Raw genomic sequence first — 22,253 nt, 5'->3', positions numbered from 1 at the left:
CCCGGCAGTGACGCGGCGGCGGGCGCGCGCGGCGCATTTCCGCCTCTGGCGAATGGCTTGGCTGTAGCGCGCGCTGCGGCCCCAGCTGCGACCCCGGCCCCGCCCCCGGGACCCTGGCCATGGACGGTGAGGGCACCCTCTGACCCCGCGGGGTGGCCGAGTCGGGGTCTCCGGGACGGCGACGGGAGCCCCTCGCGCCGCCTTCCGCCCCTTCCTGCGCCGACGGGCGCTGCGCAGGGAGCGGCCGGCCGGATGGTGGCGCGGGGCGGGGCGGGGCGGGCATGGAGGGGTCTGACTCAGTTTCCCCTTTAGGTGGCGGAGACTTGACTCAGTATCCTCTGGCGGGGGAGGGGGGAGGGGTGGCTGTGAGCTTTGACTCAGTTTCACCCCGGGGCCGTGGGAGCAGTTCCGACTTGGTTTCCTTGTCAGGGGAGAGACTGTGTCTGACTCCGTTTCCTCTCAGGATGAGGTGTGGGAAGTGCCCTCCCTTAGTTTTCCTTATGGAAATAGGAAAGGCCCCGACTCCACTTCCCTCCGTAAAGAGAGGGCGCTATACCCAGGGTTCCCTCGCGAAGCAGGTGCTTCTGCCTTCTTTACCCCTTCTCCTTAGTTTCACCCGCAGGTCCCAGGGAACAGGCCTTGACAAAGTCTCCTTCGGAGGGAGGGAGCCTGGCTCCATCTCCTCTCCGTGGGGAAGCAGGCCCTCCCTGGTAAGGATGGGAAGTGGGCTTGTGCTGACCCTCGTCTCCCTCCCCTTTCAGACCTGTTTCCCCTCATCTTCCCGACTGGTAAGTGGACCAGCCTTTCCCAGTGACTGGGGAGGAGCTCCCCAGGGTTAGGGTCAGGAGGGCAGCCGGCTGACCGGGGCTGGTCCGTGTCCCCGCCGCAGAGCCGGCCCAGGCCTCTGGCCCTTATGTGGAGATCATCGAGCAGCCCAAGCAGCGGGGCATGCGCTTCCGCTACAAGTGCGAGGGTCGCTCCGCGGGCAGTATCCCCGGCGAGAGGAGCACGGATACCACCAAGACCCACCCCACCATCAAGGTCAGCATGGCTGTTAGCGGTGGGGTGGGGGGCACAGAGAGGGTTTGCGGGACGGAACTGTGGTAGGCTTGCTTCCGGGCCGCGGTGCAGTGTCTGGGAGTTGGGTCTGGAATTCCTGAGTTTCTAGATGTTCTCTGTACTTTGAACAGATCAATGGCTACACCGGGCCAGGGACAGTTCGCATCTCATTGGTCACCAAGGACCCCCCTCATCGGCCTCACCCCCATGAGCTGGTGGGAAAAGACTGCCGGGATGGCTTCTATGAGGCTGAGCTCTGCCCAGACCGCTGCATCCACAGGTGAGCTCCTGACCAGCAGGGGGTGGGGGTGGGGGTGGGGGTGGGGTGGGGGGACAAGAGGCAAGGCAGTTGTGTAGCTGTTACCGCCTGGACAAGAGACCGAATTCCTCACTCCCAGCTCTGCAAGCAGATTCCCTTGGTCTTGGAGTTACCTGTTTGTGCATCTCCACTGTCAAGTAGATAAGAGCTCTGTGGGCTAGGGCTGGATCCCCAGTCACCTCAACACCTGAGATAACTTCACAGATGAAAATAAAACAGTGTTAGGTTGGAAGAATAATCTACTGGTGGAGGGGAGGGAGGTAGGAGAGCCAGGAGGTCAGGAAAGGCCTCTCACTTAAGGCTTGAATAGTGAGAAAGAGCAAAGAAGCATGGAAAGAACATTCCAAGCAGAGTGAACACATGCAAAGGCCTCAAAGTGGGGGTGAGTTTGGCGTGTTTGGAGAACAGACAAGAAGCCACTATGGCTGAGGGCAGGGAGCCAGCAGGGACCGTGGCCAGGGCCGGGTCGCAGGGCACAGGTGCTTTTCAGCCAAAGTAAGGAGTGGGGTTTCTTTGCAGCACAGGAGGAAGCCATTCGAGGGGGTAAAGCACAGAGGTGATCTCATGAGTGGGGGGAGGAGGGCAGCCTGGGCAGAGACCCTGGGACTGATGCCTGGTGGGGGACTCAGCTTCCAGAACCTGGGGATCCAGTGTGTAAAGAAGCGGGACCTGGAGCAGGCCATCAGTCAACGTATCCAGACCAACAACAATCCCTTCCAAGGTGAGGGGGCGAAAGCCTGGGCCTGCTTGAAGCACCCCCACCCTCTGTCGCCCCTCTGAAGCCACCTTCCCTGTACCTCTCCCTCATTGGCCAACAGTCATAGTGCAGACGGAATCTTGCTGCCCATTCAGTACACACTCCCATTTTACCATTGGGGAAACTGGGAGCCAGTGAGGGGACATGACATCCAGGGTCCCATGAGGGTCATACAGGTCAGTGATGGGTCTAGAACCTTGTCTCTCTCCTGCTTTAGGACTCCTACTGTTTGACACACCCTCAACTAACCCTCCTGGCCCAGAGCTCCCTGCCCCCCCCTCATTCCCTGCCATGCCTCCCAATCTCCTGACCATGTGCTTTTGTGGCAGTTCCCATAGAAGAACAGCGTGGGGACTATGACCTGAATGCGGTGCGGCTCTGCTTCCAGGTGACAGTGCGGGACCCGGCAGGCAGGCCCCTCCGCTTGCCACCTGTCCTCTCGCATCCCATCTTTGACAACCGTGAGTGGCCGGGGTAGACTTGGAAGGGAGAGGGGGATGGGCCTGTGAGGAGGAAGGGGGTTGGCTGGGTATGGCCTGCGAGAGGGGCTCTTGCTTGGTTCAGGCGTCTTGTGGATTTGTCACCTCTTCTGTGTCCAGCTCTGTGCTGCCTGGGGGGACAGGGCAAAGGAGACCCGGAGCTGCCTGTGAGGTGTCGCTTCTAGGCTGGCAGGGAGTCGATGCGAGACAGGCATTTCCACTACATGATGGGAGGATAGTGTGCCCGGAACGGTACTAACGACTCCGGGAAATGAACTCCCAGGAACAAGAAGATGTTACCAGAGTAGTAATTCAATGATGAAATCTCATAGGAAGTTCACAGATGATTTGGGCCAATGTTGATCAGTTGCAGCCTTTAATCAAGTAATCAGCAGGATGGATGGGAATAAAAGGGCCCTGGAGCCCCAAGGACAGAAAACCAGGATGAAGTGGAGGTCAGGAGGGAAGGGTCTGTTACCAAGCAAACTGGGTCTTGAAGGGTGCTTGGGTCTGATGGAAAAAGAGGGTATGTGACCAGATTGGTTCCCCCAGACTATAAGCTCCGCGAGGGCAGAGATGATTAAGTTTTGTCATGTTTTCCGTGCGTGGAACAGTGCTGGGCACATAGTAGATAAACAGTTGCTGAATACGTTGGGCTGAGGGGTCCTGGGGACGGTGCAGCCTTGGTTGCGGAGGTGTGGTCTGCAAGCTCTGAACAGCCTTGACTCTGGGATGGACAGGGATGTTGCATCCCCTGCAGGCCAGCCCCGGAGACCTGCGACGGTTCAGGGCTTCCCTCCTTATTCCCACGCCCTCAGGTGCCCCCAACACCGCGGAGCTCAAGATCTGCCGAGTGAACCGAAACTCTGGGAGCTGCCTCGGGGGGGATGAGATCTTCCTGCTGTGTGACAAGGTGCAGAAAGGTACACACCAGGAAGAGGGCTGGACTCTGGAACAGGAGGTGAGGGGCAATGCTGAGCGGAGATGGTGAGTGTCAGGAGACTGGCTTTAAACACTCCCCGCAATGCCTCGGGGGCAGCAGAGTGATGTATCTTGGGAAACAAGTCTCAGCGATTGTGGGGGGGCGGGCAGCGAGCCGTCTGAGTCGAGCACGGTGACCCACATTGCTCCCCATCTCCCGCAGAGGACATTGAAGTGTATTTCACGGGACCAGGCTGGGAGGCCCGAGGCTCCTTTTCTCAAGCTGACGTACACCGACAAGTGGCCATTGTGTTCCGGACACCTCCCTATGCCGACCCCAGCCTGCAGGCCCCTGTGCGTGTCTCCATGCAGCTGCGGCGGCCTTCAGATCGGGAGCTCAGCGAGCCCATGGAATTTCAGTACTTGCCAGACACAGGTACACAGCTGGGGAGGGAAGCAGCAGGACTGTCGTCTCCAGCCAGCAGACGTGAGGCTAGGGCTAGACGTCTGGGGCTGTAGTAGTGGGTCAAGAACTGGAGTCGGGGCAGGGATTTATACAGGAATCAGATTCTCTTTCTTGCCTCAGTTAGTAGTAAGGATCCCTGAGATTGGCTGAGTCCTTACATGTTTGCTCCTATTCCAAGCGTATCAGTGAATTACCTGATTTTGTTCCCTCGTGAGCTTTTTGAGGTAGAAGATGGCATCTAAGTTGCCTGAGGTCACATAGATAGTGAGTGGCAGAGTTAGTATTTAAACTCAGGCCATCTGGCTCTAGGGTCCTATTGCCAGGCGATGTGTCTCGTCACTCCCACGTAGCCATGATTTGGTCAAGGCTTTCGGGCATCTGACCACATTAGGAACAGCCAGAATGATCTTCGATCCAAAGCCCGTCGTCGAGCCTGAGAGTGTTTTCTGTCCCAGGAGCAGTCTGATAGAGTTTGGAAAGCAACCCCCGAAATAGCCATCGGTTCATTCTACAAATAGTTATTGACACCCACGTGGTGTCAGGGCCCGTGCCAGGTCTTGTGAACACAAAGACGAATGAGATGTGTTCCCTGCTCTCCAGAAGCTCAGTCTTCTCATGAGAAAGACAAACATGCAGGACAGATTCTTAAGTGACAGAAAGACCTGTGAAACAGAGGGAGGTGCGTGCAAAGAGCTGGAGATGGCTGCATGGGGCAGGAGTGTTTTAAGGTGGAGAAGGCCCCAGAAGCACATTCTCCAGGTAGGTGGACAGACACCTGGAGGCGCAAGGGCGTTGGAGGGTGCCCATCGCATTTGGGGGCAGCCTTGTGGGAGCTGTCGGCGGGCACTGAACAGGTGCTGGCAGGAGGGCCTCGAGTGTCAGACTCAAGGCATTCATCCAAGATTTCATCCTAAAGACAGTGGGGAGCCACCAAAGGTTTAAGAAGGAAGGGACACGCGTGGATCTGGAAGCTCACTCTGGCAGGAATGTATAGAGGATCCGAGAGGGAGAGACTCCAGGCAGGGAGGCTCTTGTGGAAGATGCCGTAGTCCGGTCCAGGAGAAGACGTGGTGTGAACCTTGCAGAGCCAATGGCAGAGGAAGACAGTCTCCTCCACCGCTGTCTCCCTTGGGTGCCCTCTGCCCCCAAGCCCTTCTGTCCGACACACACTAAGCTGAGTCCCTCCTCGGGACCTGTGCTCCAGCTGTTGCCTCTGCTTGGAGTGCTTGGATCGCCACATGATGGGCCCACACTGGTATTTCCATGGCCACCTCTAAGCTCGACCCCCCAACCTCACTTCCGGTTCTGTTACATCAGCCTGTGTCTCTTCCTTAGAGCTCCTGTCACTTGTATATGGTTGTGTCCCTGTCCCCCTGTCATGAGGATGTCCACTTTGGGGGGAGCAGGAGCCTTTGTCTGCTTACAGCCATACCCCCAGTGGCTAGAATGGAGCCTGCACATGGTGGGTGTTGGTAAACGTGTGTCGTGTTAGTGGATGGTGGAGAGTGAGAGAAAGGAAGATGCTGAGGATGATTCCAAGGTTTCTAGTTGGGGTGACAGGGCAGACAGGTGGTGAGGGGCCACTGGAGAAGGAAGAACCAGGTTTTTGAGGTGAGATGATGCGGCTGGCTTTGGACTGATGGTGTTGAGTACTTTGGAGTTATCCATGTGCTCCAGTACTTAGAAAGGCAGTCCTGGAGGCTCCAGACTGAACTAGCAAACCATCAGAGATAAGAATACAAGTCCTTGTTGGTCTTTAGCAAGCCTATTATGCTGCCCCTGAGTGCAAAGATCATGGCCAGGCCTGGATCAAGGCTGGAGGTGAGCTAGGACGTGGGCAATGCAGGTAAGAGAAAAAGCTGGAGACGGCTTCACGAGGGCTCCTGTCCCCTCAGAGCATGACCCCTACTTGGAGGCACCCACGTGGCCTTTGAGGGGGGTGGTCAGATTCAGTGACCAAGGCCTTCTCAGAAAGCTGTGGGACTCTCAGAATTGCGTGTCAGTGTCATGAGGCCCTTCTTATTGGCAGGCAATGTTTGGAGAAAGGGTCTTACGGAAAGGTGGTCTCGTCATCTTCCTCCTGCGGGTCCTTTGAAGGCTCTGGGGATCCAGCTGAGAAGAGCAAGACCTACTTCTCCCCATTACTTTTCTAGATGATCGTCACCGGATTGAGGAGAAACGCAAAAGGACATATGAGACCTTCAAGAGCATCATGAAAAAGAGTCCTTTCAATGGTGAGAGGGGCAGTGCAGAGAATTAGAAGGTGGTGGATAGGGGAGGGGAGACCCTGGGGGCTAGGAACTGACCCAGCCTTGCCCCACAGGACCCACCGACCCCCGGCCTCCACCCCGGCGCATTGCTGTGCCTTCCCGAAGCTCAGCTGCCGTCCCCAAGCCAGGTAAGGATTTCCTGTTGCCCCACCAGAACTGTGGGCTCAACTCTATTCAGCCTGTGGCTCTGGGCTGGAGGAGGTCAGCTTTACCAGCGGGTGTCTGAAGCTTACTGTCTGTGGGGCTCACAGGGCTTAAGGTCTAGTTACCCACATCAGAGTCATTTGGGGGGGTAGTGAAGATGCACATTCCCCGGCCCCATCACTGACCTGTGCAATCCAGAGGCTCTGGAAGCGTGGCCCCGGAACCAGCTCATGAATTAATGCACGTTGTGGTCTGAGAACCACTATGTCAGCCAAACCCCACACTGGATGCCGCAGGAGACCATTCAAAAATGCAGTCTTCGCCCTCAGCTCTCAGTTGAATTAGGGAAGCAAAAGCTCCTCCAGCAGAATGTGCATGCTGGTATGTAGCTCACAAAAGAGCGACCAAGTGCCCTGCTTCAGGCTTTGACTCGCCGGGCGCTCACTGGGCTCATGGTCTGTGGCTTGGGTTTTACCAGCTGATCTCTGACAGCATCCCTTCCTCTAAAAGGCTGGGAGAGCTTTGCGGGCTGGAGGGCTCCACAGGAGGACGTGGGGATGGAACCGAACAGGTCAGACTGAGGAAGAAGGAGTGAGGGTGCTAGCCATGACCTCCTAGGGAGGGACCTCCTCCTAGGGACTGATCCTAAGCACTACTGACAGGGGCTGGGGCACAGGTGACAGGGTGGGTCTCTGCAGCCTTGTCTGACCCGACTCTGTCTCTCTCTCCCAGCTCCCCAGCCCTATCCCTTTACGCCATCCCTCAGCACCATCAACTTCGAGGAGTTCTCCCCCATGGTCTTCCCTTCCGGGCAGATCCCAAGCCAGACCCCTGCCTTGGCACCAGCCCCTGCCCCAATCCTGGCCCCAGCCCCTGCCTCTGTCCCGGCCCCTGCCCCTGTCCCCGCCCCTACCCCGGCCCCAGCCCCGGCCCCTGCCCCAATCTTAGCCCCAGGCCTTGCTCAGGCTGTGGTCCCGCCTGCTCCCAAGACCACCCAGGCTGGGGAAGGGACGCTGACGGAGGCCCTGCTGCACCTGCAGTTTGACGCTGATGAAGACCTGGGGGCCCTGCTTGGCAACAGCGCCGACCCAGCAGTGTTCACAGACCTGGCATCCGTCGACAACTCTGAGTTTCAGCAGCTGCTGAACCAGGGTGTATCTGTGGCCCCCCACCCAGCTGAGCCCATGCTGATGGAATACCCTGAGGCAATAACTCGCCTGGTGACGGGGTCCCAGAGGCCCCCTGACCCAGCTCCCGCTCCCCTGGGGGCCTCCGGGCTTCCCAACGGCCTCCTCTCAGGGGATGAAGACTTCTCTTCCATTGCCGACATGGACTTCTCAGCCCTTCTGAGTCAGATCAGCTCCTAAGGGGGGGACACTTACCCTGCCTGGGGTACTGGGTTGCAGGGGATTGAAGCCCTCCCAAAGCAAGCACTTATGGATTCGGGGAGGGGGGTGTGCTCCAACTGCCCCCAACTTCTTTGGGTGATGTCTTCCGGGGGGTGCATTTTATTCTTTTACTGGCAGTGTCTATCTCTCTCTCTTTTTGGAGGTGCTTAAGCAGAAGCATTAACTTCTCTGGAAAGCGGGGAGCAGGGAGGACTCAAACTCTTCCCCTATCCTGATGTTCCGCTCCCTTCTCTTTACAGGGAATTCTGGGGGCCCCCATCCCTACCTTCCAGCTTCTAATACTCTCCTAGAGAGAGGGACAGGCTGGAGCTATGGCCTTTGAGGCCACAAAGCCTTATCACCAAGTGTCTTCACATGATGGATTCATTCACATCTTGTGCCAAAATAATGCCTGTTACCAGCCCCTCTGTGGTGCTGGCACGTTGTCCTTGAACTAACACCAGCATTTGAGGGCCTGGCCTTCTGGCCCTGCAGAGGTCTCTGCCAGCTCTCCTTGCTCAGCTGTGGCTGTAAGGGAACTGGTGGGACAACACTGGCCCTGTCCGGGATCCTGGGAGGTTCGGTCTGAGACCTCTCTGTTCCCCCTTTCCTCAAGTGCCTTAATAAGTAGGGCTAGTTGTTTGGAGAGTAGGGGGGAGGGCAGGCTGGCAGCTCTCCAATCAAGAGGCTCAGTTTTTACTGAAGAAATCAAAGCAGTTGGACTCTTGCTCTTTCTATTCTGAACTAATAAATTTGTTGCCAAGCTGGCCAGAGATTCCCCTTCTTTCAGCAAACAGCACACTCTTTGCTGGTCATGTCAGGCTGGACATTAGCAATACAGAGTTGGATGAATAGTTACACTGTCATCTAGAAGCCTGCAGTCCGAGGATGTCCTTGGAATGAAATGCCCGTGGATGAAAGCAAGCAGCTAATAGGGGTGGTGTCCCAGCACAGTGAGAGCTCAGCAGGGCCCAGTGGCTGTGGGGATGGAGTAGTTTCAGGAGGAGCTTCACAGAGGCCATAGGGGCAATCAGCTTCAGGTCTTTGATCACAGGAGGGTCAGTCTTGCAAAGGGTCTAGCCAGCGTTGGAAGGTGAGCCGGGTAAAAGAGACAATGTTGGAAAAGTTGGATGGGGCCAGGCTATAAAAAACATGACGCTGGACCGAGAGGTTTGGATTTCATCTCTTGGGTGGTTGAGGGAGAGTTCGCATCTGTTGGGGAAGGGAGGTGCTAGGTAAAGGTCTATGCTTTGACATCCTGTTCTGCGAGGACCAAAGAAATCTTAAATCTGCAGCCCCGAGAGCCTAAACAAAAGCCAGGCCACAGCCCAGAGGCCTGGAGCTGGACGTACTTCCGGCTTGACCCGACGCAGGCGCAGTAAGGCAGTGTTCGCGAAGGCTCGGGCCCGCAAGACCCCGCCTTCTCAAGTGCGCACGCGCACAGGCGGCATTCCGCGAGGGGCGGCCCTGTAATGCGCTTCGGGGAAATCCCAGTCCTAAATCGGATGGCATCTAAGTTCTGTGCTCTGCACGGCTGCGGGAGGGTGAAGGTAGAGGTATGCGGGTTACCAGTGGCGCTTGCTGCAAAAACTAGCGTGTACCCTGGGAACGACAGTAGGCCCTGGCTGCAGACTCCGGTGGTGGACTGCCTGCCGGCGAGGAAGACGCCAGAGAGCGGCAAAATGTCGGGGTATCGGAAAGCGTCTGCAGAGCCAAGCTTGCGTTCCAGCCTCTAGCCCAGCGGGCGGAGCCAGGGGCGGGGCCCGAAGCAGGGTGGGCCACTCAGGGACCAGGCCAAGCTGCGCGTCCGCGTACGGGGCGGAACCCGAGTGTGGTCGCCAGGTCAGGACCCCTGCGAACCCGCGACCCCATCGCCCAGGGAGGCCGGGTTCGGTGGAACCCCGGCCCCGGAGGCGGGGCCCGGGCGAGCCCGAGGAGGGAGGTGAGAAGGCTCCTGACCGGAGGAAGCAGACGGCGTAGCTGCGTACGGTGGCCCCAGCCTGAGGCCCGAGGGGAACGAACCGAGTGAGCCCTGGTCCCCCTACCCGGGCCACGCCTCTCCCTTGGCCTTCCCAGTGTCTTGCAGTCACCTGCCAGGGGTCGAGGAAGCTCCAGTCTTGGGGGCTCGGTGACTACAGAGAGGAGAAGTGGGGCCTTCACTGGAGGGCAGGGCCTGGAAAAGGACTTTCCATCGGAGCATAATCAGCCTCTCTCCTTGATCCCTAAACTCCTCCCCCACGCCTGCAGGCCCACCTCCCTCCCTCTGCCCCTGGTCTCCCTCAGGTTTGGTTCCAGGGCAAGGGCCTGGCTGGGCCTGGCTCCCAGATAAAGCAGAGTAAGTGTGGGGCGTGGCCATCTGCTTCCCACCAGAACAAATAAATGTTTGTGGGAGAGAAACCAAGGGGTGGCCTAGCCTCAGAGAACCCCTCAGCGAGTGCCGACCTAGGCCTGAGCCAATGTCCCCAAGGCCTGTCCTAACTGGTCCTGGGAACTTGGCAGGAGCCTCTGGGGTCAAAACCGATTTGCCCCCAACCCCCCCCCCCCCCCCCCGTCGTGTCATGAACACCCACACAGACACAAATAGTAGTGGCTTCTTTACTCCCCAAAGTCCCCTCTTCTCCACAGAATATTTACAAACAGGGATGGGGGGTAGGGGCAACTTCACCACCAAATAATGGACTGGGGAGTGGGGGCAGTGCTAAGACGCGCCTCTGTGCGCAGGGAGAGTTCCTGAGGAGGGCCCCGGGCCCGTTGTGACCCAGGTACCCTGAAGGACCTGAGCAGTTCCAAGCAGGTCCACAGCCAGGCTGAGGCTGGCCCAGACGGCTCAGTCCAGGTCGGCAGTAGGTGAGCCCAGCTGCTTGGAGGCCAGGAGCAGGCGCGTGGCTGCACTCTCTGATTCGGCCTGCAGCCTCCGGTTGTTGTGACGCAGGCTCCGCACCTCCTCCTCCAGGGCCGCCTTGTCTGCCTTCTCCTGGGACGGGTGGGAGGCAGGTGTCAGAGCAGCGGCTCCTTTCCCAGGGCGGCCCTGTAATTCCCCGCCGACCCCCAATCCGCCCCGTCGTCACCTTCTGCAGATCTTCCTGCAGCTTCCTGAGCATGGACTCCAGGCGAGAGACCTTCTCCGACAGGTTCCCAGGTTCTGGCCTGAGGACGTGGGGGACAGGTTCATGGGACCAGGGTAGGTGTCAGCACCTCCGGCTGGCTCCCAGCCCGCTTAAATGAGATGGGCCCAACCCCTGTGTTCTCAGACTTCTGTGGGTGTGAGCGCGGAGCCCTGCCCGGGACAACGCTTAACTCTAGCGAACGGGCACGTATGGAGGCCACGCAGGTACAGTGAAGGGGCTAGATCCGCACGGGGAGGCTTACTCAGCATCGGACTTCAGAGTTCCCTTGGCATCCCCGCTCTCTGGGATGGGCTGTCCTGTGGGGACAGAGGGACCATCTGGGCAGGAGGATAAAGGGAGAAAGATCCCCACCCCACCCTGGCTCCTACCCCCTGCGCTCTGGTGGCCTCACCCTCCCGGGACAGTGACTCCAGGATGGTGTTGCAGGTGGAGGCGATCTCTGAGATGGACTGCCACTCGTCTTCCAGGGTCTCGCTGCCCGCCTCTGACATGACTGTGGGCACAGGGAGGTGGGCTCAGCCCAGGGAGAGCCCAAGCCAGCCCCTCTTCTGCCCGCCGCCACCCGTGACCCACACCTTGCTCCAGACTCACTTTTGCTGATGGAGTTCCTCAGAGACAAGGTTCGTGGCAGGAAGGAGGCCCTCAGCTCTGGGGCCGGGTCGCCCCTGTCCTCACAACCACTGGGGCTGCCTGGCCCATCCTGAGGGGTGTTAATGGGTACGGATGCAGTGACGTCCACCCTCCCCACTGTGCCCACCACCGCCCTTTGGGCTCGTGTCTTGTTTTTGCTCACCCGGGTGGGTGGTGTCTCCCGGCCAGCACTGGGTGCTGACGGCTTGGCCGTGGCGGCCAGGAGGAGGTCCGGGGTGGTGTTAGGAAGGACCGGGGCCTCGTCTGACAGGGAGCTGGGGAGAGCAGAGACAGTTCAGCGAGAGAAGCTGCACCCCAGGGCCCCTGCTCTCACAGACCGCGGCTGTCCAACTTCACTGGGCTGGACAAGAGGGAGGGCCGAGAGGGAGCACCTGCGGGGTGACGGGGAGTCCTGACTGTGCAGGAACTCGGTCCTCTCTTCAGCCAGATCCCCAGGCCCCGTGGAACTGCCACCCTCCAGCAGGCACGCTTGTAGCAACTGCTGCGTGGTGGGCTGCAGGGTCGCCGCCCCGGGGGCCTCATCCTGCACGGGCTCTGGGGCCCCCCGCCGGCTGGGCTCCTGCAGAGACAGCGTGTACAGCTCCGAAAAGCTCCTGGCGGAAGAACGGGCGGCGTCAGGCAGGAACACCCTGTCCCCGGTGTCCCGCATCTCCAACCCCACTCCCGGCTGTGCCCGAGGCTCCCTTCCAGGAGGAGAGCTCTCCAAACACCCTAACGACAAGGAAAACTGTTTGCCTGACTACTGGCCATTTTTTCCAGACCCAGCGCTGCCCCTGTGTATCCTGGGTAAATCACTCTGAACACCCGTTTCTCCGTCTGCGAAATGGGTGAACTGTACCAATTGACAGCCCGCTGTGAGGATTTAAGTAACGACACAAGTAAATCACCCGGGGTAGAGATCTAAAACCTCCTGCCTGGGAGCCAAATCCAGCCTGCGCCTTTTTTTTTTTTTTTTCCTGTTTTAGCAGATGTGCCTGTTTTCCTACTCCTGTGAGCCAAGAATGGTTTTTGCATTTTTAAATAGTTGGCAGAAATCAAAAGAACATTTCACGACACATGAAAATCAATAAAATTCAAATCTCAGTGTCCACAAATAAAGGTTTAGTGGAACAAAGAAAACGAATTCATTCACGTGTCCTCTACGGATGCTTTTGTGCTACAGCACAGTTGAGTAGCTGTAGCAGAGACCAGGTGGCCCAGAAAACCTAAATATTTACTGTCTGGCCCTTTGGGGGAAAAGTTTGCATATCCTGGCTTAAGCCGGTAAGGGGCCGGTTGCACGTATGCGTCTGTGGATGATACTTTTTAAAAGATGGGGCTGCTATTGCATCTTGGCTTCACTCTGCACCTGCGACTCAGAGAGATTAAGAAACGTGGGATTCTCTGGAGGAGAGCCCTCCCCACGGGTATTCTTGGGAGAATGCTAATGGCGACACGGGAGGCACAGGCTCCGCGGTGGCCAGCTGCCAGGTCCTCCCACCTCCCCGCATCCAGGCCCTGACCTGCGGGGCCGGCCGCTCTCGTCGGGGGGCAGGACGGTGACGCAGACCTTGGGCGCCGAGCGCAGCAGCTGGGCAGCGGCCTCCGGGCCCAGCCTGGGCAGCGGCTGGCCGCACACGCGCAGCAGGCGCGCCCCTGGCCTCAGCCCCGTTGTCTCCGCGAACGTGAAGCGCTCCACGTGCGTGATGAATCCCTCGGCGTCCACCTCGAAGCCCAGGCGGCCTTGGCCTTCGCGGGGCAGCGCCAGCTCGAGGGTCTCGCAGCCTCGGCTCACCAGCTGGGGCGGGGCGGGGCGGGGCGGGGCGTGAGCAGGGCGGGCACTGCGCCAGCTCCAGTCCAGGTCCCAGGCCGCCCAGACCGCCTACCCCACACCCCCGCACCCCTACACCCCGGCAGATGAGGACCTGAGGCTCAGAGACCGGAAGTCACCTGCCCGACGACCTCCCGGCCCCCGTTCCAGCTCTGCCAAGCGCCAGGGCAGGGTTTGCCCCCAACCCCCAATTTCCCCTTTCGCGGGAGAGGCGGCGGGAGCGAGGGGTTCCACAGCCCGCTCCGCCCCCCGAGGTGGGGAGGGACCCGGCGGCGAGTTGCCTTACTCCCGGGGCTCACCTGCAGACGCGCCACCACCTCGCCTACGGCATGGCCGGGGGGCCCGTCGAACCGCAGCGTGATCGCCTCCCCGCGGCCGTGGTACAGGTCGAGCCGCTGCTCGGAGAAGGTCCAGGCCAGCACGTCGCGACAGGCGCAGTTGAAGACCACGCGGCCGTCGCGCGGCGCCACCAGCACCAGCGTCTCAGCGGAGATGCCCAGCAGGCAGGGCACCTCGGCGTCGTCGTCGGGACCACGGGCCTCGGCCCCCGCGGCGCCCCGCGCTCCGGGCGCCGCGCGCACGGCCCACACCAGCGCCCCCGCCGCCTGCAGCTCGGAGCCCGGGCCCCGAGGGGGCGCCCTTCGCCTCCCGCCCAGGGAGGGCAGGCCAAAGCGCGAGGCCGAGTCCAGCGACGTAGTGGTCACCTCGTTGGTGGCCAAGTCCTGCAGGTACTGCTGACGCGTGCGCGTGGCCATGGCGTGGAACTGGCGTGCGTGGCCTGCTGCCTGCTCGCCATTGAGCGCCTTGGCCAGCAGGAAAGCGCGGAAGTCGGCGTTGGCCGGGAAGGGGCCTCCGCCCTGGGGCAGAGACGGCCCAAAGGCAGGGGTGTCCTGGGTGCGGCTCACGGCCACCCTGAGGGGAGGGAGGCGGTAGTTAGGGGCCACTGGGAGGGTCCGTGGCGGTGGAAGAACTGGGACCACCCAGGCACCCACCTGTAGGAGGTGTGTGGCGTGCAGGGTGCATGAGCCCGCACCACCAGGAAGATGTGCTGAAAGTGCGAGCGGATGGTGGCGGGGCAGAAGGGCTTGCTGCCAGGTTCCTGGAACACGATGGTCACGATGTCATTGCCAATGTGGCGTTTCCGAAGGAGCTGGGAGTTAGATGGCAGGAGATGTAACCCGGACCCGTCTGCCCAAGTCCCTCCTAATTCTGGCAAGGTGGAGGCTGGGCACCAGGGGCTCCCCCACCTGCCCCTGGGGAAGGTCTGGGGTGATTGTCTTTGGGGAGGGTTGTTTGGGCCTCGAGAGATCTCAGGTCAAGGTTCGAATGCCACCGCCCACGTGACCCCCCTCCATGGTTCCCCAGAAGCCTGTGGCCATCCCCCAGCCCCGTCATAGCTCTTCACACCTGCTGCTGGTTATTGGGGGTGTAAGGCAGCATCGTGGACACGTGGAACATGATCTCGTGGTCCTGGTACGTGGTATACAGGGAGTGTGTGCCTGTGGAATCCGCTGTGGCCAGGGGTTCGGGGACACGGGGGACAGCAAGAGGGATCGGCTCGAACTTGGCATCCCTGCTTGCGGTCTCGAGCTCCTGTGCCCCCCAACCAGCAGGCGGACCACCCCTCAAGCCACCAGGTCACGAAGTCATGGCTTCACCTGTGGCTGCTCCCTGCCCCTTCCCCCACAGGCTCCAGCCTCCAGCCTAGGCTCGGCGTGGGCGTGCGGAGATAGAACGAGGACCTCAGCGAGGAGTGGCCTGCTCTGAGGGGGGCGGAGGTGGATGTCCCAGGAGAGGACAGATTTGGCCCAGGCACCAGCATGTGTGGAGCAGCTGAGAGTGGAAGGAGGCCAGAGGTGCTCCGCAAGCGGCCCTGGGGCCCTTCCAACCCGGGAGGCAGGGGCATTCCCGAGGAAGCAGGGCTGGGGGAACATGTGTGTTTGACGGAGGGAGCGGTGCCTGCCAGCCCGCGTGGCTCCAGCTCAGGCAGTAGGGCATCAGGGCCTTGGGGGACCATCCTAGTCCTTCCTTCTAGCCCGTGGCTTGCCTGGCCAGTGTGGCCCCTGACCCATGTCCTCAACCTGCCCAAAGAACTCTTCAACCCGGGCCTCAGACCCAGGACACTACAGGGGGAGCGGTGACAAGCCAGGGGCCTCTCACCAAGGCCGTCTGCCCCTCGGCACCGGTCCACCCCCACTCCCAGCCCCGGGGCCTCACTTTTGGTGTCCAGCTGGGCCCTGTAGCTCTCAAAGCCTTTGAGCCGCACCACGTCGCCCAGCAGGGTGAGGAACTGCGTGAAGGCCGGTCCTGCCTCCTGGTTGTTGTACATCTCCTCCTCCGAGCCCTGGCCGGCGCGGCAGTACAGGATGCCCACCTTGCGCTGGAAGCTCAGCTGCGGGGCAGCACAGGCAGAGGGCCCAGGCCTCAGTCTCTCGGGCCCTGTGCCCACCGGGTCTTGGGCAATGGCCTGGGGGCTGGGCTGTCTCTGTGAGCGGCCCTGAGCACCTCCCTCGCTAAGCCACCTCTGTGTTTCTGCCTATAAGTGGGTTTGGTCTGTCCTGCCCCCTCCCCCCACCCCACCCAGTGCTCAGGAGGGTAGAGGAAGTCACAGGTGGGAAGGGACCAGGAGGGGGGTGGTTCTCATGTGACCACAGACGAGGTGATTCGTGGAAAGGACCCGGCCCACGGTGCGATCGCTCCATCTCTGTGAACGTTCACATTGTCATCCTCCTTATCTCAAGGCTAGCCTGTCCTCCCCTCCCTCGAATCCCAGGCATCCCCAGCCCAGCCTCTGGAGGCCTTGAGCCCTGCACCCCCTCCGCTCATGCTGTTCCCGGCTCCTTTCCATCCGGGGTTAACCGTGCACAGCTCAAGGTGCTCTGGCCCCTCGGGCTCCAGCCTCCTTTCTTCACGAGAAGCTTGTCTACACTCAGTCCCCACTTCAATTTCATCACTCCTGACTCCTGTAGCCCCGCTTCCACCCCAGCTCCAAATCCCTGCGGCTCCTTCAGCCCATGGGCGTGCCTTACCCTGGCACACTGTCTCCATGGTGGGCGCCTGGGACAACTGGAACTTCACTTTACCTGAAACCCTAACGACCCCACTGTCTCTGGCCTGGGCCTCTTCTCCGCCCACGGTCTCTGCTCTTGGTGACGGTCGCAACCGTCTCCACGGGAAGAGACTCCAGTCTCTGCCTCCAGCTCAGACCTTTCTTCTGAGCTCCAGACCCGTTTCTCCGGCTGCCCAAGTGTCCTTCCCCCCACTTGGCACCTCACCCCCCTCACTGTGCCGCTCCCATCCCACCCACCTACCCCTGGACTGTCATCTCCTCTTCACCTCTGCCATCATCACCATCAGGTCTGGCTTGGATGACTACAACAGCCTCTGACCTGGCCTCCCTGCCCCTCCAGTCTGGCCTCCACACTGCCACCTGAAGGCTGCTCTACCTTTCATACCTTCCATGGCTCCCCAGTGCCCCCAGGACCAAATGCAAGCCTTCCCGAATACAAGCCTTCCCCATCCCCCTTCCCCCCAAGTGCTACTCCTGCCACACAGAACTGCCTATAGGACCCCAGTGTGACCTGCCCTCAGTCACTAAGCCTTCACACAAGTTGTTTCTTCTGTCTAGAAGACACCTGTTCTTCCTGAGCCAAGCCCTTACATTTCCACCATGATACTAAACCCCAAGCCAAGGAAGGGCTGTCAAGACTACCCTTGGCGCCCCACGGAGCCTTCAATATTCCTCTTTCACTGCTCCACGATTAACTGTGGGTCTCTCTCTCTCTCTCTCTCTCTCCCCACTGGCTGTGAGCTACTCCAGGACAGCACCTGGTCTGGACATGTCCCCAAGTGTCCAGTCCGGGGCCCAGCATCAAGTTGTGAGAAAATGTTTGTTGAATGGCTGACAGACCGAATGACACAGAGGAGGAGAATCGGAGCCAGTGGGCAGCTTTCAGCACAGGGTCGGGAAGGACTGCCACTGGCTTGATCTGTCCCACAGTGGAACAGGCAGTCCCAGGAAGGAGTGAGCACCCCACACTGAGAGGAGACTAAGCAGCACCTTGCAGGGCAAAGTGACAGGGAAGGAGAGGGACTTGCAGGAAGGGGAGCAAGTGGTCAGATCAGTGTTTCTCAACTGAAATGTACATGGCAATTAACTTGCGATCTTCTGAAAGTACAGGCTCTGATGCGGTGGGACAGGCAGGGCCCAAAAGTCTGCGTCTCTAACAAGCTGCCAGATGGCGTGGATGCTGCTGGTCTACGGGTTATACTTTGAGAGGCAAGGCTCTGGATGACCTGTGCTGCCCCCTCTGAAAAGCCAGCTCTCTTGGGGTCACCGTCCAGCCCAGGATCAGGGTCAGGGCTAGGCGGCTGGGAGCTGAGCAGACTGGGTTCAGACCAGGTCTAGCTGTAGGGGCTGCGCGGGGACACCGGCCACTCACCACTTGCTCGTCCAGTGTGAGCAGCGTGCGGGGCACCTTCGGTGAGGCTGAGCCCAGGCGCAGGCAGGTTGGGCTCAGCCGTGGCGCCACGTGCTCCAGAAGCTTCCTCGGGGACAGACCCCGCGGGGGCCCCGGCGGCAGCGCATCCTCCGAGATGGTGCCGCGGAGGGTCCGGAGCTGAGGAGGGGACATGGGGGCGCTCAGAATCCATACAGGCTTTCGAGGAGGCAAAGCGCGTTCGGGTCCCATGACCTCGGCTCACCTGTGTGGTCCGCACGATGACGCGGTAGCTGTGCAGAGTGCCTCCTCCGCTGCCTTCCTTCTCCTCTCGCCGCAGGCTCACTGCTACCGGGCCCAGCACCTCGTCCAGTCCGAAGAAGTTCTGGTGTTCTGGAGGGGGGTGCGGGGGAGGGCCAGTTGGTGGATGACCGGCCCCACACCCCCCCCCCCGGGGGCCCCCCCCCCCCCGGCCCCCACCATCACTAACCCCCCCCCCCCCACGCCCCATCCCCTCACCTAGTGGGGACCCTAGACTAAGGCCCACTCCCTCCGCAGCCCCGCCCCCGTTCTACCAGGCCAAATCCCTATCCGAGTTTGGCCCTCTGCCCCACCCCCTGGGCGGCTCGGCACACCTCACACCTGCCCCAGACCCAGGGGGCCAATGCCCGCTCCCTTCCAGGCCTAGATCCTGCCGGGTCCCGCCAGCCACATCCGCCCATCTTCTGCTGCAGGACGTCTGGGGCCCTCCCTTCTGGGAACTGATGAGAACGAGGTTCCCAGGTGCAGAGGTTTTCACACCTCACTCTTCACCTCACAGAAGTGTTGATAGAAATTCTCTCCCCAGCCCGGAGGGGTAGGAGGGGTAGGATGAATCGATGGAGGCAGAAGGCCTCAGGTGGTTAAAGCTGGTTAAAGGTGGTTAGAAGGCCTCAGGTGGTTAAAGCTAGGCCCTGCAGGGCAGCCTTGGCCCCAGAGGCAGACCCTGACCCTTTGCGCAGCCGGCCGGAAACCTGACAGGGAAATGACAACTCCTGAGCCCTACCGTGTGCTGGTCAGGTGACAGGGCCTGCTGCCCAGCCCTCCCCTTACCTTTGCCGTAGAAGTACTTGCGGTAGTAGCCAGCACCCAGGTCTGCGTGCTCCAGGCTGTAGGCCGAAGTTCGGTTCTGCGGCTCCTCCAGGATGGACACGGCCGCGTTGGGCAGTGCAGGGGGCACGGGTGGGGACGCCGGTCCACCCAGGCCCAGCTCGCCCTCACCCCCGAGCTCACTCACGAAGCCAGGCGCTTCGAGCAGCAGGTCCGAGCCGGCGGACAGGTCCTCAGCGGAGGCCGGAGTCCCAGAGCCAGCCTCTGCGTGGCCGCCCGTCCCCCGCGGCCTCGGAACCCAGTCAAAGAGCAGACTCTGCACGTCATAGTGGGCGAACCAGTGGGGCTCAGGCACCGGCGGGAAGGCGGGCTCCGGCTCCTCGGCCGGGAGCCCCAGCAGTGCCAGGGGGTCAGTGAAGAGCCGGGTAGGGGTCGCGGCAGGGCGGCTGGCCTCCTCGTGGCTGTGGGCCCGGGCGCGAGGGCTGGCCGGTGTGGGGGGCCGGGCCTCGCCGGCATCGCTGCCGCTGCGCAGGAGCGGGCCCCGGGCTGGTCTTGGCTCAAAGGTGTGCGGTGTCAGCGGGGGCCTGGCCGGCTGGCGCAGCTTCCGAGCGAAGAGGTCATCGGTGGGCGCAGGGGCCGGGCCCCGCCGAGGGCTCCCCACGCCACCGGCCCACATGGGCGTGATGTGGGCCTGGCTCTCCGGGGGCCGGGTCGCATTGGCAGGCACGGGTGGTTGGTGCCCGGGCGGCAGGCCAGTTCCTGCCCTGAGGGAGGAGGGGGCTGTTCAGTGGGGCCTGGGGAGAAAACAGGAACCCGGGCCCCAGCCTGGCCCTCCACCACGCGGGTTGGCTTCCGGCCCCCCTCCGCGACCATCAAAGCCTCTTCCGCTTTCCTGGCCACTTCCTCGTCTGCCCTAGGCTGAGGTTTCCAGCCCCCTCCTCCAGCTAAGTGAGGGGCAGGGCCAGGGGCCGGGCTGTCTGGGCCTGGGCCCTGAGGGTCTTGGAGTCCGGGCAGCCCTGGGGCGGTCAGTTCCTATGGCACACACCGTGGCTCTGGCCTGGGCCCAGAATGAGGGTCCCCACCAAGTCCTGGCCCAGCGAGACAGACGATTCGTCTTCACTGGGACGGGAAACCCACGGGGCCACTGATGTCTGGGTCTACCCACTTGACAAAGGGAGGACGTCCTGTCCCCAGAGACCTTCCTCCCTGCCCCTCCCACTTCCTTCAGGGTCCCGGAGGAGCCGAGCACCCAGAACCTGGGTCTCGATGCCCTGGCCCTCATGGCCTTAATACCTCAAGGACACAGAGGTTCCCGGGGGGCACTGGGAGGGCAACAGAAACGACAAGAGTACTTCCTTCAGTACAGGAAGTGGCCCCAACTCTGAGCCCAGCCCCCTGCCCAGCACCATATCCTGAGGAAGGTGCTGGGGTCACACCAGCTCAGTCATGGGACCCATCCCCCTGGCCCGAAGGACAGGCCCAGGCTCACTCTCTGCAGCCTACTGTGGCCATGCCTGGGGGCAGGGGAAGGAGTCACACTGACAGAACCCCTTTGCTGGAACTGGGACCCACGGGACGGCTGCCTACCTGGCCTCGCTGATGCTGACAGGGAGGTCTGAACCCCATGTGACAGATGGTCAAACAGATCCAGAGAAGGGGATGCTCTTGCCTGAAGTAATTCCATGTTACAGCAAGGATTTGAACCTAGCTCTGTCAATCTCCAGGGCCTAGACAGCGCAGTACCTGCCCACTCCCGTCCCTGTGTGTGTAGGTGTGGGGTGAGCGGGGGGTGTTGGGCTGAGGCTTGAGGTCTCACGGGATGTAAGACTGAGATACCCAAGGTCCCAGGGACCTGCTAAATGCAGAAACGTGTCGAGGCCAGGGGCAGGTGCCAAGGGTAGTGTGAGAAGGTGAGGGAAGCCACCCCAGGTGAACTCAGGTTGGTGTGGGCAAGCAGGACAGGGATGTGGGACCCTCCACTAGGAGCACAGGCGACTGCTGGTAGGGCTTTGGGCATCCTCCGGTGACACTGTGTGTGGCCGGGGTGGGGGCCAGGGCTCTGTCCACCCTTCAGCTTAAGCTCTAAGACAAAGCAAGGGTAGGCCACCACGCTCGGGGTGCCTCCTCCCTTAGTTTCTCCTAGGACAACCTCTGACCTCACCCCTGAGTCTCTGTTCCCTCATCTCTAAAATGGGGTTAACCTTCTGCCCTTTCCCAACACCACTGGGAGCCTGAAAGGAGGTTGAAGAGGGTGAAGCTGACCATGTGTGGTGATGATGCAGGCCCTGGTCTTGGGCCTGGGTTGTGAAGTGTGTGTTGGAGTGGGAGGGGACACGAGAGAGGGGAGCCGTGTAAGCCCCTGCTCCGCGTGGGCTGAGCTCTGTGTACGTGTCTGTGCACAGCCCATGGGGTGCCTCTCGCTCTGGCCCAGTGCTGGGCTCTAGCCTTGCCTTGGGGGGTGTTCTTGGGCTCTGCCCCCCACCTGGCAGCTTCACACAGGGTCCATTGAGGCCGGGACATTCCTCGCAGCCTGTGTCACTTGGGGGGAGGGGGCCGGCCCCGCCCCCACAGATCCGGAAGGCCTGGCTGCCCCAGGAGGAGGCCCTGGACGCTTCCCAGCACATCTGGAGGTCACGACCCCATTTCTGCTGCCAAGGGGGCGACAGATGTTTCCTCCCAGGCCAGGCCCGAGACTGGGGGACGGTGCGCAAAGGCTGAGGAGGAGGCCGCCCCGAGACAAGGGGAGCCCCAGAACAGGGGGAGCCCCTCACACAGCCGGCAGCAGGGGCAGTCGCCAGCGCCGCCCAGAGGAGTCGGGGCCGCCGCATCCAGTCGCCGGCACACTGGACGGGCCGGGCCATCACGCAGAGCAGAGTGGGGGCCGCCGGCCGGAGGCAGGGGACTGGACGTACTGATTCGGGACTGGAGCTGGAGCCCGGACGGAGGTTGGGAGGGTGCAGGCGGCGAACGCGGCGAGGACCCCCCTTCCACACACACACCACCCAGGCCCACGCCAAGCCACCTTTTCCCCTGTCTGGCCCGACCTCGGTGCTTCCACTCCCCCGCTCCCGCCGGTACCTCTAGGGCTCCCGCCTGGTGGCCGCCTCCCGCGCTGAGGTTCCGCTGCCTCTCCCGTTAGCGCTAGGGCGCTGGCTCCGCCTGGGGGCGGGGCCGTGCCGGGGGGGCGGGGCCGCCACGGAGCGGGCGGGGCCGGCCTGGGAGCAGCCTGGGCCGGCGGGAAGCACCGCGGGCGGGGACTGGCCAGGCGTCGGCAAGGCGGGCGGCAGTCCGAGCGCTGTGGGGCCTCCAGCCTCCGCCGAGAAACGCTGAAGT

The 22,253-nt window shown here is 61.3% G+C and overlaps 2 protein-coding genes and 1 long non-coding RNA gene across 6 annotated transcripts; 2 read left to right on the top strand and 1 right to left on the bottom strand.

Moving 5' to 3' along the window:
- Nucleotides 1–6: 6 nt before the first annotated feature.
- RELA (RELA proto-oncogene, NF-kB subunit) lies at nucleotides 7–8,571 on the top strand. Its single transcript, XM_040466242.1, has 11 exons — nucleotides 7–126; nucleotides 762–788; nucleotides 890–1,041; nucleotides 1,191–1,339; nucleotides 2,008–2,099; nucleotides 2,465–2,596; nucleotides 3,433–3,537; nucleotides 3,759–3,971; nucleotides 6,155–6,235; nucleotides 6,325–6,399; nucleotides 7,148–8,571. The coding sequence occupies exons 1-11, from the start codon at nucleotides 120–122 to the stop codon at nucleotides 7,780–7,782; spliced, it is 1,668 nt and encodes a 555-aa protein (XP_040322176.1). The 5' UTR covers nucleotides 7–119; the 3' UTR covers nucleotides 7,783–8,571.
- A 681-nt stretch (nucleotides 8,572–9,252) lies between these two features.
- On the top strand, nucleotides 9,253–12,696 carry LOC121023961 (uncharacterized). Its single transcript, XR_005787554.1, has 3 exons — nucleotides 9,253–9,828; nucleotides 11,055–11,551; nucleotides 12,342–12,696. It is a non-coding gene; the product is annotated as an uncharacterized LOC121023961 (long non-coding RNA).
- On the bottom strand, nucleotides 10,385–22,098 carry SIPA1 (signal-induced proliferation-associated 1). 4 transcript variants are annotated; one of them, XM_040466237.1, is made up of 16 exons: nucleotides 21,999–22,098; nucleotides 18,924–19,684; nucleotides 18,097–18,224; nucleotides 17,835–18,011; nucleotides 15,610–15,784; nucleotides 14,800–14,903; nucleotides 14,385–14,542; nucleotides 13,692–14,304; nucleotides 13,085–13,359; nucleotides 11,954–12,175; nucleotides 11,725–11,836; nucleotides 11,523–11,631; nucleotides 11,323–11,424; nucleotides 11,173–11,227; nucleotides 10,872–10,950; nucleotides 10,385–10,777 (listed from the first exon to the last, which is right to left on the bottom strand). In XM_040466237.1, exons 2-16 carry the CDS (start codon nucleotides 19,594–19,596, stop codon nucleotides 10,631–10,633), a joined length of 3,129 nt encoding a protein of 1,042 aa, XP_040322171.1. In that variant the 5' UTR covers nucleotides 19,597–19,684; nucleotides 21,999–22,098; the 3' UTR covers nucleotides 10,385–10,630. The 4 variants fall into 4 exon arrangements, with proteins under 4 accessions (XP_040322171.1, XP_040322170.1, XP_040322167.1 ...); XM_040466236.1 differs by having other exon boundaries at nucleotides 11,173–11,248; nucleotides 21,999–22,097; XM_040466233.1 differs by having other exon boundaries at nucleotides 11,173–11,248; nucleotides 11,523–11,836.
- Nucleotides 22,099–22,253: the final 155 nt, after the last annotated feature.

The sequence above is a fragment of the Herpailurus yagouaroundi genome, unplaced genomic scaffold, assembly GCF_014898765.1.
Source record: "Herpailurus yagouaroundi ecotype Mexico unplaced genomic scaffold, PumYag 569, whole genome shotgun sequence".
NCBI classification, from domain to species: Eukaryota; Metazoa; Chordata; class Mammalia; order Carnivora; family Felidae; genus Herpailurus; species Herpailurus yagouaroundi.
This window is presented reverse-complemented; position numbering and strand designations above follow the sequence as displayed.

Bases quoted from the DNA above. Each gene is read 5' to 3' on its own strand.
- RELA (XM_040466242.1), top strand. The intron at 2,597-3,432 runs GTGAGTGGCCGG...CCACGCCCTCAG, and splicing joins GCATCCCATCTTTGACAACC to GTGCCCCCAACACCGCGGAG. The intron at 3,972-6,154 runs GTACACAGCTGG...TTACTTTTCTAG, and splicing joins TCAGTACTTGCCAGACACAG to ATGATCGTCACCGGATTGAG.
- SIPA1 (XM_040466233.1), bottom strand. From the start codon at position 19,596: ATGTGGGCCGGTGGCGTGGGGAGCCCTCGGCGGGGCCCGGCCCCTGCG. The intron at 12,176-13,084 runs GTCAGGGCCTGG...TTCTTCCGCCAG, and splicing joins GAGAGCGGCCGGCCCCGCAG to GAGCTTTTCGGAGCTGTACA. The intron at 11,249-11,322 runs GTGAGGCCACCA...CCTCCTGCCCAG, and splicing joins GGAGTCACTGTCCCGGGAGG to ATGGTCCCTCTGTCCCCACA.